The sequence below is a fragment of the Dermacentor silvarum genome, chromosome 8 (genome assembly GCF_013339745.2).
Source record: "Dermacentor silvarum isolate Dsil-2018 chromosome 8, BIME_Dsil_1.4, whole genome shotgun sequence".
NCBI classification, from domain to species: Eukaryota; Metazoa; Arthropoda; class Arachnida; order Ixodida; family Ixodidae; genus Dermacentor; species Dermacentor silvarum.
This window is the reverse complement of record NC_051161.1, coordinates 92049736-92062744: the sequence shown is the minus strand read 5'-3', so window position 1 is coordinate 92062744 and position 13009 is coordinate 92049736. Positions and strand designations below refer to the sequence as shown.

The window sequence follows — 13009 nt, the reverse complement described above, 5'->3', positions numbered from 1 at the left end:
GACTTCATAGATGTACCGGCAGGATTCCCATAGAGCTAATGCATTTTCGCGAGCGATTTTTCGGACGAATCTAGGAGCCAATGTTCGATTTTCCGGACTAAATCGCTCGCTCCGAGCCACGCTACCCGATCTAGGAGGCCGCCATGTTGAATTTTCCGCTGGCTTGGCTTCCAGTGCCCCCCTGTATAGCCTTCAAGATCAGTAAACGCACGCTATCCCCTCGTCTCCGAGGCCATGCGCGCTCTTCCTTGGCCGACAAAACGTTTTAAAAAGCTGCACTTGCTTTTCTTTTTTTTTTCTTCTTTTGTTCGGTCCGTACGCTGTGTGCGGGTGAAAGCTTGCGAGGGTCAGCCAGCAACCGCAATTTATTCTCACGCACGCGAGAGAGGAAGGCGGCCGGAGGCGCGCACGGACTTCGTTCGCTCGCGGGGCACGGGGAGAAGGCGGCGGAGACGGTGGGGAGTTGCATTCTGCTCTTGCGGCTGCCCACGGAGCTGCCGCGCAGGCACCGTATCTTGAAAGCGATCTGCTATGTGGCCGAAGTGTGCGCCCGCGATGGGTACAAAGGGCGTGCGCCGAGTGCCACTAGCTTCGTATGCCCCGTTTTTTTTGTTTTTTTTGACGTTCGCGTTGAAGCAAGAGAATAGACAGCGCGAAGGTCAATAAGCCCGCGGTCATCGAGCGAGATGTGTTCATGTAACCTGTGCGCACGTGACACCGTGCTTATTTAGTTAGTAAGCGCATATTTATAACTTTATACGGCCGATAAAACTAACATCCTTACTTCGTATCGCTGTCTATTAATTGGCTATCGCAATCGATGCTCCGCCTTTTGGGCGAAAGTGCGACATTTTTCTTAAGCCGCTCTAAGCCTCATAATTTTTTTCTCTTGGGGGGGGGGGGGGGGCGAGTTTTTCGGACTGCTCGATTTTTTAGTCCCCGCGAAGTCTGGAAAATCGGTCGGCTACTGCACTCGGAAAGTGAAGTATTCAACTGTGCGCCACCCGTTCTAAATGCAAAGCGATCCCGATGCTCGTGTGTCACACAATAATTTTTTTTTCGGATGACTAGGTATCAAGCGCTGCCACAAAATCGTTTATACGCGCGGATATTATCGCTTTCTAACGTGGCTACTGATTTAAACCGCGCACGAAATGTTTCATACAGATCGACTTCTACGAAAATAAATGGTCCCTGACTGCACTATAAGAAAAGGGATGCTAAAACAGAATTAACTAGGTCATGTTCGTGTTGTTTTAAACAACACACGAGAAAATCTATATTTTAATTTTCAACATTGACAGGTCGATCGTCACTACACTTTGTTATTTTTGACACAGTATTCCGTCGCTCTTCGAGCCACATTTTGCTCGGTTCTGCATATTTCTGAGCATCTCCTCGCTTTGTTTACTCAAGGCAAACCGCAGTCTTCAAAGCAAATGCACGAAGAAGCTTTTCCATCACATTATGGCATTTAGGGAGTTCGATGAAATACCGCAAGGAGCTTCTCAGCTTTGCAATATCGACAAGTTCACCAGGTCGGAGTGAACTTGTCGCTCTTTATCCGGTGCAGCCAGAGATAGCACGGCGCTTGCTGTCGCTCTTTCCGCTTAACTGGTATCGCGAAAAGTGCTTTCCCAGACTCCCGGCGGTTGCTGCACCCGAACGTGCAGCACCCGGGCATTTCCTTTCGTTTTAAGTCTACGAAAGTTAAATATACACTAAATTATACAAAATGCAAAATCTGACCTCGTTGATGACTCGTACGCGTGGCGTGTGCGAGCGATATCTGTCTGCTTATCTCCTCTGGCGCGGCTTAGATCCGCCATCTATAGTGGAAAGTGATCACCTGACGGCAACTGACCAATCGGCGGCGCGGCGGCTAAGAGAAAAGGGCTGCGATACTTTCCAGGTTCCAGTGACCATAATTGGGACGTACGCGCTAGAGCTTTCTCGTCTCCTGTTTGCAGCTAAGGTTGCAACTAAGGCTCGCCCTATCGTCACGTTGAATGTTTTAATTCCCCGGTGGTGCAATCGGCGATAGACGCCGTCAAATCCGAGACTGTTTGGCGCAGTTAGGCGCAATTTTCGTCGATTGTATCAGGATGGCGCAGTAAATCCCAATTGGCGCACTTTGGCGCAGTTGGCGCAGGAGTGGAATCACTGTGTTTCTAGCAGTGGTGACAGATGCTGTGCATGATTATCACGCTAGAGATCAGGGGCAGTATTCTCGAAGGATCACTTTCGGTCACTCGTTTTTGCAAGACTCAGAGGAGGACGGGCCCGCGTATGCGGCCAGCAAGGTTTCTGGCGTAGTGCCATGCTCGTTATCTTTGCACAGTGCCAAGGGTGCTGTTGACTGAATAATCTAACAGATCCAGCATGTGTCCAGCTCCGATTCTTGCGAAAGTGAAACTATCTACGAAAGTGATCACCCGAGAATACCGCCCCATGACCACTTGGTGCAGCGAACTGTATTAAGCAATCCCGCATCAACGATTACTTCGAGTAGTCCTGCAACGTGGAAAGTAAACGTGGCACACTTGTGTTGTGCAGTTTTGCCCTTCTTTTTCTGGGTTCTTTCTTCGTTTTGGGTAATTATAAAATCCGCCTAATTTGAAGATTTCCCGCGCCCGACGGACTTCGAATTAGTACCAAGGTTTTAGTGTACATATTACCCTTCACAGAATACAAGGTTGCCAGAGATGTTTACATGAGTGGTTGCCTAGGTGGTGGCATCTTGTGGCACAGAGTTTAACCAGAGAAGAAACAGGACTACCGTATTTTCTGGACACTAGTCCACGGACTATACAAGTTTAAAAGTTGCAATTCTGTGAGGTGCAGATTATCTATGGGTGCGGACTACACATGATTCGGAGCCACTCCTGAAAAAATGAAGCCAGACTGCACATGTAAGTGATTTCCAGTGAAGTGGCTGCTTTCCAGTCCTTGAATTTGTGAGCACATGTACAAAACCTCATTGCAAATTGTGCAACAGATTTAAACATGGCTTGATATAGATGCAAAGCACTAGAACAGTTGACGTAATAGTTCACTGGAAACCTGCCAGGTGGAGAGAAGTAATTAAAGGGAAAATGAGACATCCACCCAATCGTAGCAATTGCTACAAAGGAAACCCATACGGGTTCCTTGAAAGAAAAGCCTCGCAGTTGAAGAAAAAATTGGTCCTGGTTCGGGACTTGAACCCGGGGCCACTGCCTTTCCGGGCCAGCTGCTCCACCATCTGAGCTAATCAGGCGGCCGAATCAGCCGAATTTATCAAAAACTCAAAGCAAAGGCAAGTGTTTGACATAATAGTTCGACTTCGCCCTACCATCTGCTAGCCGCCTGGTTAACTCAGATGGTAGAGCGGCTGCCCCGGAAAGGCGGTGGTCCCTGGTTCGAGTCCCGGACCAGGACAAACTTTTCTTCAACTGCGAGGCTTTTCGTTCAAGGAACCCGTATGGGTTTCCTTTGTAGCAATGGCTACGATTGGGTGGATATCTCATTTTCCCTTTAATCACTAGAACTGTTGTGAGTTCAAGGTCAGTGTAGTCGAACGTCCATAAGACCTAGAGATTCTGATAGTGATGAAGACATTGAGGAGCCACTTTTCGAATTTGACATGCTTGACTTGATTTGTTCTGGCAGTCCTGTAAAACCTCGTTAATGCGTACCCGCTTAATAACCAATTCCGGTTTAAATATAGTTGCGATGAATCCCCGTGCCCTGTCACCATTGAACCTAATGTATTGGCTGACCGCTTAAGCTGTAGTCGCTTAACGCATGCCAAATGGTTAGTGCGTTGTATTTACTTCATTTTTCAGAGCATACAAGTGTGGAATCAGCAAAATGTCGTGCGCGCAGACCATATATAACGAAATTTCGGCACCAGGACGTTTCCCAGACTGCAGTCACTCCTGATACATCAAAATATGGTATCCATGACATGTTTCCTGCTCCCAAAGCTTCTAGCGCTTCCATGTCGTCATGAAAGCCATTTCGTATCCGGCGCGGCTAGTGCGTTGACCGTCATGAGGGCGTTGGCAGAGAAGTAGGGTTTGCCGAGTTTGAGGATGCCGTCATGGCCGCAAGGCCGCCATGGCGGCAAATTAATCTAGAGTTTGCTTCCTGCTCACAAATACAACTTGTCTGTGTGTGTTTGACTGAGAATGAACACGGTTCTTTTTGGCCGGTAGGTCTATAGCTGCTCATCTGCCATTGTCGGTTAATTAGTACATCGCTTAGTGCGTACCTGATCCATGTTCCCCGCCAACTATGTAATAACGTTTTAATGTACAGCGATCTTGACAGGTTTTAGAATTTACTCCAATATGCAGTCTAATAAAGGACCCAGGCATTTACTGGTTTACAATAAAAGCTGTACTTGCCTACAGTTTACTAGTTGCGGACAAGCCAAAAAAACCTACTATCAGTCTACGTTTGTCTCGGCAGACTATACAGTGAGTGCAGGCTTTCTAAGAAAAACTTTTTTAAAGCCCAAATTGGCCCTTGCAGGCTTTACACCACGTACAAACTATAGTCTGGAAAACATAAAACATTTGTATTATTGCAGTGACCAGCCACATTCTACTTAGCTGCTGATGTAAAACATCAGCAGCAATGTTGTCACCAAAATTTTGTTTCCTTGATGACAATACAGTCGACGTCCGATTTCCCGGACGCCCGAAATTCCGGACATGCCTGATTTCCCGGACTCATCTGTGGCACCGTCAAGTTCCCCATAGAGTCAATGTATTAAAAAGTCCGAAATTCCGGACGCTTATAGCCTTCGCCATCCGATTTCCCGGACTTTTTACTGTTAACCGCCGACCGAAAGTCACCACCGACGCCGCCATTTTGGCTGTTTTCATATCCTCGAACCCACCATACTCGCATCGCAGGTGTGGCCAGCAGCACCGCCGCACCGCGCTGCGGCTGCCGTAACCTCGAAACCGCACGTGTCAATCCGTTGCCAGCCGTAGCTTAGCCAAGCCAAACCTCACTGTGTTCGTTCGCGTGTTGTTTTGTCAGCTCTGCGGTCGTGTCTGCGGTTGATCGTTTGCTGCTGCGCGCTATCTTCAGTGATCACGTTTCCCGACCTTCAGCATCCACCGAGTTCCTAGCTGTTTCGTGCTGCGCTTTTCGTCGAGCGGATTCGCCGTTTACAGCGATGGCACCGACTGCTCCTTCGTCTTCGTCCGCGCCTTCGAACGAACTGCCAACCGCGAACTGCCCTCCGTGGACGAACTGCCATCCGCGGACGTTGCCTTCGACGATCTGCGCGCTGCCGGCGTGTCGATTCCAGCCGGGATAACCTTTGAGGGCTTCGCCGACGCTGACAAAGACCTCGAGCTATGTGCGGAGTTGACCGATGACGAAATCATTCGTCAAGTTACGGAGGATTCCGACGACTCCGACACCGAGAACGAAGAGCCAGCTCCTACACAGCCAACGAGCTCGGAGTTGACGCGAGCACTGATGACACTGTCATCGGTGTACAGCGGCAACATGACGTTGACTGAAATTGAGGCAGACATGATCGCGGGCAAGCGGACCGTGCAAAATAAAATAAGCGACTTCTTTGCGCCCAAGTGCTGACCTATGAGGTAGCGCCGGCCACGTCGTATTTTTTTTTTTTTTTTTTAAACGGCTCTTTTCAGAGCCACCTAAACGATGCATTGGCTGAATAGCAATGAGAATCTTGTACTCCGGCCGTGACCCTCTCCGTCAGCGAAAAATACCTACCAAAAAGGTGCGTTTTCACGTGCATTCGTTTTTCCAGACTGCCCGATTTCCCAGACGTTTTCGCGGTCCCTTGAGGGTCCGGGAAATCGGACGTCGACTGTAAATTTTCCTGCGATGGGAACACCCATCTAACCCAAAATAAAATGGCCAATGATTACGATACTCCCTAATATGGAATTTGAGCACAGCTGTATATGTGTTTTCATTTTGCAATATACTGAGGCAAAGAATTTGACAAAAAAATCACCGCACCAACTGGCAGTGGGCCAATGCCACCATCACCTTCGCAGAGGGAGGTGCAGTATGGGAACGCTGGCATGATGAGCGCTCGTCCCGTGTTCTTCCTCGTCCTTGTGTCGTTTTAGCGCTATGAATCCCAGTTAAAATTACAATGACCTACCAACACGCCCAAACTTCTTCCCTGCTAATGATGAGCGGCATGGGAGCCAGCTGTGGAAGAAGACGACGGCAAACGCGCGACCAGTGGCATGAGCGCTTTCGCAGGGTTACGCCGAGGGACACCGACGCTCCATCCAAGAACGGGCGCCTAGGAGCTGCACTCTAAAAATTATGCCGATCATACATGCTATGAGAATCGATGTTATGCGAAGCAGTTTTGGAGGTAGTTGGCTATCCAGCATCATTTAGAGTTGCAAAGTTTTGCATCATTTGCAGTTTTGCAAAGTGTTACCAGATGGACTAAGGAATTTGTGTAAGGCAAACAATTATGTGTGAGAGGCAAGTTTGTATGAAGACAGCTGCAAGACGACAACTATGACAGTGAGGGCATGACAATTCACCTTTTTCTTTTTTTATACTCCGGCAGAGACGCGTTGCACCTGTTCCATTGCAATGCAGGCCAATCCCGAGGGTGGTACAACATCACACAGTGTTTATCTAGTGCTAGATGCTACGAGGAAAAAAGCTGGGGAATGGGGGCTGATGATCCCAAAGGCGATGAAATATAACACAGCGTCTCAAAGTGCTAGCTGTTACAAGAGAAGAATGGGAGAAATTGGCACGCTTTTGCATTTTATAGCTAACTTGTTATGCGACATGACACACACAAAAGACAGTGGTAAGAGTGTCTACTATTCATGCGTTTCATTCACTAGTCTGTGGCCAAGTGGCACTTGCATACATGACATGCAACGTGCTGAAAGCACCCATCATCTCAAGAAGCTAGTTGGCATTGGCACAAGAGAAGTATGCATGCAACTGTGGCCTAACGGTGAGAACATTGGGCTGTTCTGGTGGGAGACCAAGGTTTCACCCGATCATCTCAACCCTGAATTCCTTTTATTGAAGAGGCCCAAAATGATGGAAGACAGGAACCTACCACAATGTGCCTGGTGGGTGTACGAGCCAAAGAATGCTTCGCATTAAAACATTTCTAACGTGTTGTGCTTGGCCAAAACATCACAAGATGTCACTACCAGCATGGCTACTGTTGTCCACGTTTCTGTTAAACCTGGTACTCCGTGAAGGGTAGTGTATGTATGCAGACAACTTGAAACTCCCTTAATGATTCTACTCCTTATAAAGACTGCTGTCAGCATTGGAATAAAAATAGAGCAAAACAACAACAATAACAAAAAACATATAACTTGAAAGTACCAGCTTCAACAAACAGCTTTTTATGAATTTCCACAGCCTGCTATCCTGGTCATTGTCCTTCCTCCGTGGTTGGGAGGAAAGAAAAACTTAAGAAGGAACGTCACATGATAATCTCGAAGGGTAGTAATAAAAGATAAAAAGAGGAATACCTAAAAAATCCTTTAAGCACATGATTGTTTACGTGAAGGTGCCATGTGACACAATCTCACAGCTGGAAAGTGAAGCCAACTGCACCATTATAATGGACTAACTAGCAAGGTTGCACTTCTCACCTGCCAAGCAGGTAGGCACTCTGCCGGTGCAGTGGAATAAAGGGCAGGCCGACGTCGCCCTTGAAAGGGTAAAGCCGCCACCGGCGCTTCGGTTTGCGAGCTTCAGGTGGTTCGTTGTACTTGATGACCACTCCGTTGTAGATGTTGGTGTCTTCGGCCAACTTGCCAGACAGGCCAAAGTCAGGCTTCACTGCCACCTGCGATAGGAAGGGCAAATATTTCAATGTCACACACTTTCCAATGCACACACACAAAAGAAAACACCAAGTGGCTATGTTAGCCAAAGTATTGACACCCCTAGCTGAAGCTCCTGATTCCAAGAGATGCACTTGACCAAATAAGTAGCAAGAACATGGATGCCAGCAAGCAGTAAAGGTGTGGATATAGTTCAGTTTATCGCACGTGCTTCATGCAATTACGTTGCGCTGGTGAAAAGTGGACGCTCTACAGTTCAGTGTCACAGCGCAGCCAGTGAGACCAGCCGCATTCAGCGCGCTTTGACATTGTCAGCATTGTAATAGATACCATATAATAACAATAATAATAATGTTTATTGCACAATATACTGGGTACATGACACTGGGGAGACAAGTAGTAAAATATGTCAGAAACGACAACTTGACAGGAGCCAAACAAGAAAACTTGCAGATAGGTTTTTCTGTCTATGCATGCAGCAAAGCAACAGGGGCTGGAGAACAAGTGTATTACTGCACCAACAATACAGTTGAGTTTGGCAATGCTGTCAGTTTTCCTGGCAATGCGTAGCTTGTTAACTTCCATGAAGAAAGTAATGAGTGAACAGGTGTAAAGAGACCACAGCACTCGCTTTGTCTGTTTTGAAGGTAATTTCCTGCTAAAATACTATGCCACAAGAATTTGGGGCAAGCTCAGTAACAGGTCAGCACACAATAGAAGGTCAGCAGAAGACAGAGACACCGTTCTGCTTTCAAGAGATGTGGGAACCACGCGTACATACTGAACATACTGAGAAGGGCAGCGGACAAACCATGCAATGATCTCACATTTGCCGAAGATTCCATCAATCTGTTTAATAAGCTATGTGTAACACCATATGAGGCAACATTGTCCACCATGTTCATCCTAAAACAGACTTTCAACCAGCCTTTCTGAGCGAAGAACACAAAAATGACAAGACATTAGCAATTTCTTTTGTCGGTGAATAAGTTTACTGGGGCAGCAGGTACTGCCTCGACTATGCCTCCAACTCTGTGCAAAACTCCTGCAATCCTGTGTAAACTTTCCCAGATGCATACAATGATGCCGACACAATGCTGGCGGCGATGGTAGCATGAAGACAACATGACAATCGCGACGACAGCATGCTCGAACAAAGCTAAGAGTTGTCAATGTGGGAGGAACATTGAGAATGACTGCTGCAGTGAAGGCTGCACTGCGAACGAGTGTGGCATTGCACACCAACAACTCCGATTTTACTACAGTGCAGCATGATCTACATAGGCAGAGTGCCTGCCGAGGCCTCCAAAATACTATGTACGCAGATGCCACCGCATTCCAGAGTCTGCACCATGCGTGCCACAAGCTTCACATAAACAGCCAAGCACTCATGTAGAGTTATAGTACAGTGGCTAACGTGTCCAGGGAAATTACTAGTGGGGAAAATAAGGGGCTGTTGTATTTCGGCAGAAGCCGCAGAAAAACCACGAAGACAGTCACGGCCACAACAACAATGCTACTAGCGGCGTGTAAGGGCAAAAAGAAACTGAAACTGATATACTACACGGGAAAACTAGCCTTTACTGAATTTCATGCTGAAACCTCGGTGCCATTACATCGGTGCGAAGGCACAAAATCCCAACGTACAGTAGAGTTTGTACAGTATAGACCACTTATAATGTAACCGCTTATAGTACCGTAGGACCGGATATAGTACGGTCTTTTCAAACTCCCGTTAATTTTCCAATAGCACTCCACGTATACGCATACCGCTTACAGTGCAGCCGCGTGAGACGAAATACTGGTTATAATGGGGCTTCTGCGGGAAAATCTCGCCGACAAGTGCAGTAACGAACACGCTTCTCAACAAGGTGCACCCACCAATGGGACCGGAGATCAACGAGGGCGATGCGGAGGAGGAGCATGAGATGTGGAGCATGAGTCCAAGGGCGATAAAATCGTCGCCGTGCGCCGTATGTGCAAGTAAAAGCACGCGGGGGACGCGCACCTTCACGGAGAGCGAACGCACAGCAGAGAGCAAACGCGACTTCCATCACGCGAAAGGCCGTGGGGGTATGAGAGGGAGGGAAGGTGGGCGACGCTGTGCTGTGGCACCAAATGCGTATCTTGCAACCAGACGCAAGGGAAACTGACGACACAATCTCCCTCACGAAAAAGGCGGGAAGGCAGCACGGGAGGGGGGCTTCGACTTTGCCAACAAATGCGTTCGCGCCTGTGCCAGCTGTCGGTGTTGTCGCGCGCACCGCATCTTGAAAGCGATCTCCACACGGCTCTGACCTTTGTATGCGCTGTGCTTATGCCGCTCAGTTTCCGTTGAAGCGATAGACCGCACCACCCTTTGCTCGCTGCGGCGGCCGCGTTTCCTGATGCCCGCATTTTGACAGTGGTTGTCTGCGGTCATCGAGTCTATTTATGTTTGCTTGTGCGCGTTGACACCACGCTTGTTAATTCATTTAGTAAGTGAATGTGTCAAGATTATGCAGCCGATAAAACTTCTATCCCTACTCCTTATAGCTCTCTACTAATTTGCTATCGCAACTGATATTTCGCCTTTCGGGTGAAACTGAGACATTAAAAAAAAATTATTACTTTGTCTGCTTCATGCGGAGATCGTGGGTACTTGGGCATTAACCTTTCAACGTTCGTAAATTTAAACGGATGCAAAACTCCCAGTCACACGCTTCAATTTTCGGATACGCGTGGCTACTTGGTCTACATGCTTTGTTTTATAGTGCGGTACCGCTTATAGTGCAGATATTCACGACTCCGGCGACTTACGTTATAAGCGGTCTGCACTGTATACGTTGTATTTCCACCCCTTATGTAATACCTCTACTACGGGGGTCTTTAGGAAATAAAATGAAATGGATGAAAACATTGTTTACACATTTTCTAAAAAATATGCAAAGAAAAATTAACAAAGAGGGAAAACGTACGATCTAAAGTCACTAAGAAATTTTAAAGACTCAACTGTAGATGACATCTACATAATACAAAGCATTGCGCAAATCACTGCAGCAAGAGATGCCGACACACAAGCTTACGCTTGCGCTCCTCGAATTCAGCCTAGGTCAGTAGCTTCTTCGAGCGGGGTGATTTGGTGGGAATTTACGACATGCCCACTTGGCGCTAACCGTTAAGGCACACAACACCGATCTAGGTGGAGCTGGCGGGACTTGAGCGACACAAGACGCACATTGTAATTTTCCTATTGTGTAGCGTTTTAAGACAGCGACGGGAAACCGACATGATACCAAACCGGTGGGTGACAATGGAATACGATGCTTACGATGCCACCAGATCGAAACATGATGCTCACTTCATGCCACCTACAGCAGGGACTGGCGACGTGTTTCGGTTATCGCCTATTAAAAGCTTGCAGTACACTTCCAACAGCACCACGCCCCACTTGCTGTGAAAAAGATAGGTGAAGATTCTTGTCGCAGTAGGGTTGGCGGCGATAGCTGTGAATGTGGCATGCGAAAACCCGGGAGAAGATTTGCTGGTACCAGAATAGGAAAATGAGTGCGCACAGGCGTTTTCGTGTCAGACGGGGGCGGGCAAGTATATTGCAGGCAAGCTGCTGTGGCGGGTGGCTACTGCTTTCCACTGTGTGTGCCTCGCGCCTTTTCTTGTTTACATGGGATGCGGCCGAAAAACGTATCATACGATCGCAGTTTGGCAACGTACTGAATCTCGGTGCCAAAAGATTGTTTTCTTAGAACCTTTGAACAAGTAAAAAGAAGTGCAACTCTATTGGGTAAAGTTTTGTGCTCTTGATTATTGCAAACACTGGGGCCAGGAAATCGTACGTATCAGGATCATATTAACGAGGTTATACTGTACTTTCTCCTATTTAGGTCATTTTGGCACAACGAAAGTTATAGAAGCAAGCTGGTTCTATTATAGAAACAAGTTCCCTTATAGAGTAGAATCTCATTACAACGAACTTCGCGGGACCGCCGAATTTAATTCGGGAATTTGAATTATCGTAGCACTGAAAAACCAATATTTTTATGCCAGCAATGAAACAAAACAATGAAAATTACATACCTTTGCAGCAGATGCGCATGTTCGTACGTAAATAATAAACTAGAACGCTGGGCACAGTTTGACTACAATTTATTGCTTGAAGTCTGTAATATTCTTCTGGCGAGTAGACAACAAGCACTGCAGGACGAACGCCTCCACATCCTCGACCTTCCTGTGAACACCATCGGGGACATCTTCACAGCGCCCGAGGAATGATCATGTCTTTTCTAGAAAAACGAAAACATCTGAGCTGGAAACAGTCTCTTCCTCTTCGTGTGCTGATCCAGTGTCGGCATCATCTTTGTCACTACTACAATCTTCTTGCTCACGCACTTTATTCACAATGTCTTCGTTGGTGAGCTCTGTGGATGTAGCCGCCGCGCCGTCGCTCTCAACAAGGTCACCACGGTGTCTACGGGGACCTTTTCGGTAAGCTCATTCCACAGTTCTGGGTAGAGCTGCTCTGTGTCCTCGCAGTGTTGTGGCATAGGTGAAGCCTTTAAAAGGCCTGCCTTTCACCAGCAGTGGCTGATCGTGTTTGCCTTGACGTTCCACCACGACCATGTAAGCATTTCTGCAGCTTGATGGATGTTGACCTGTGTGGGCAGCTTCAGTCGAATATTGATCAGGAGGCGCTGCACAAGACACTTCCGAAATTCGGCCTTCACACATCTGATGATACCCTGGTCTAAAGGTTGGAGCAAAGAAGTACAATTTGGGGGCATAAATTCAAGTTGCACATTACATAATCGCACTTTCACGATATGTGCCGAGCAATTGTCAACGATGAGAAGAATTTTTCTGGCTTTCATCTTCATTGTGTCGTCGAGCTGCAGCAGCCACTGAGTGAACGATTCTCGTGTCATCCACGCTTTTTTGTTGGCTCGGTAGTCGCAAGGCAACAAACGTTTTATTGCGATAGCACTTATATGGACACTTTAACTGAATTTCTGCCGTCGCCGTGAGGTTCCCTATAGATAAAATCTTCGCCGTGTGCCGTATGCCCGAGCGGAAGCGTGCGGGGACGCGCGCTATCACGGAGAGCGAACGCACTCAATCTCCCACGCGCAAGCAAAGAAGCGGGAAGCCAGCGCCGGAGAGAGCGGGGGGGGGGGGGGGGGGGC

At 47.7% G+C, this 13009-nt stretch overlaps 2 protein-coding genes across 2 annotated transcripts in view; one reads left to right on the top strand and one right to left on the bottom strand.

Moving 5' to 3' along the window:
* Nucleotides 1-13009, top strand: part of LOC119461573 (NADP-dependent malic enzyme-like) — a 162220-nt gene that overhangs the window by 12519 nt on the left and 136692 nt on the right.
* Nucleotides 1-13009, bottom strand: part of LOC119461575 (smad nuclear-interacting protein 1) — a 28794-nt gene that overhangs the window by 9047 nt on the left and 6738 nt on the right. Inside the window, exon 4 of the mRNA XM_037722931.2 lies at nucleotides 7638-7834. Coding sequence (XP_037578859.1) covers nucleotides 7638-7834 — 197 coding nt within the window. The remainder of the gene's footprint in view (nucleotides 1-7637; nucleotides 7835-13009) is intronic.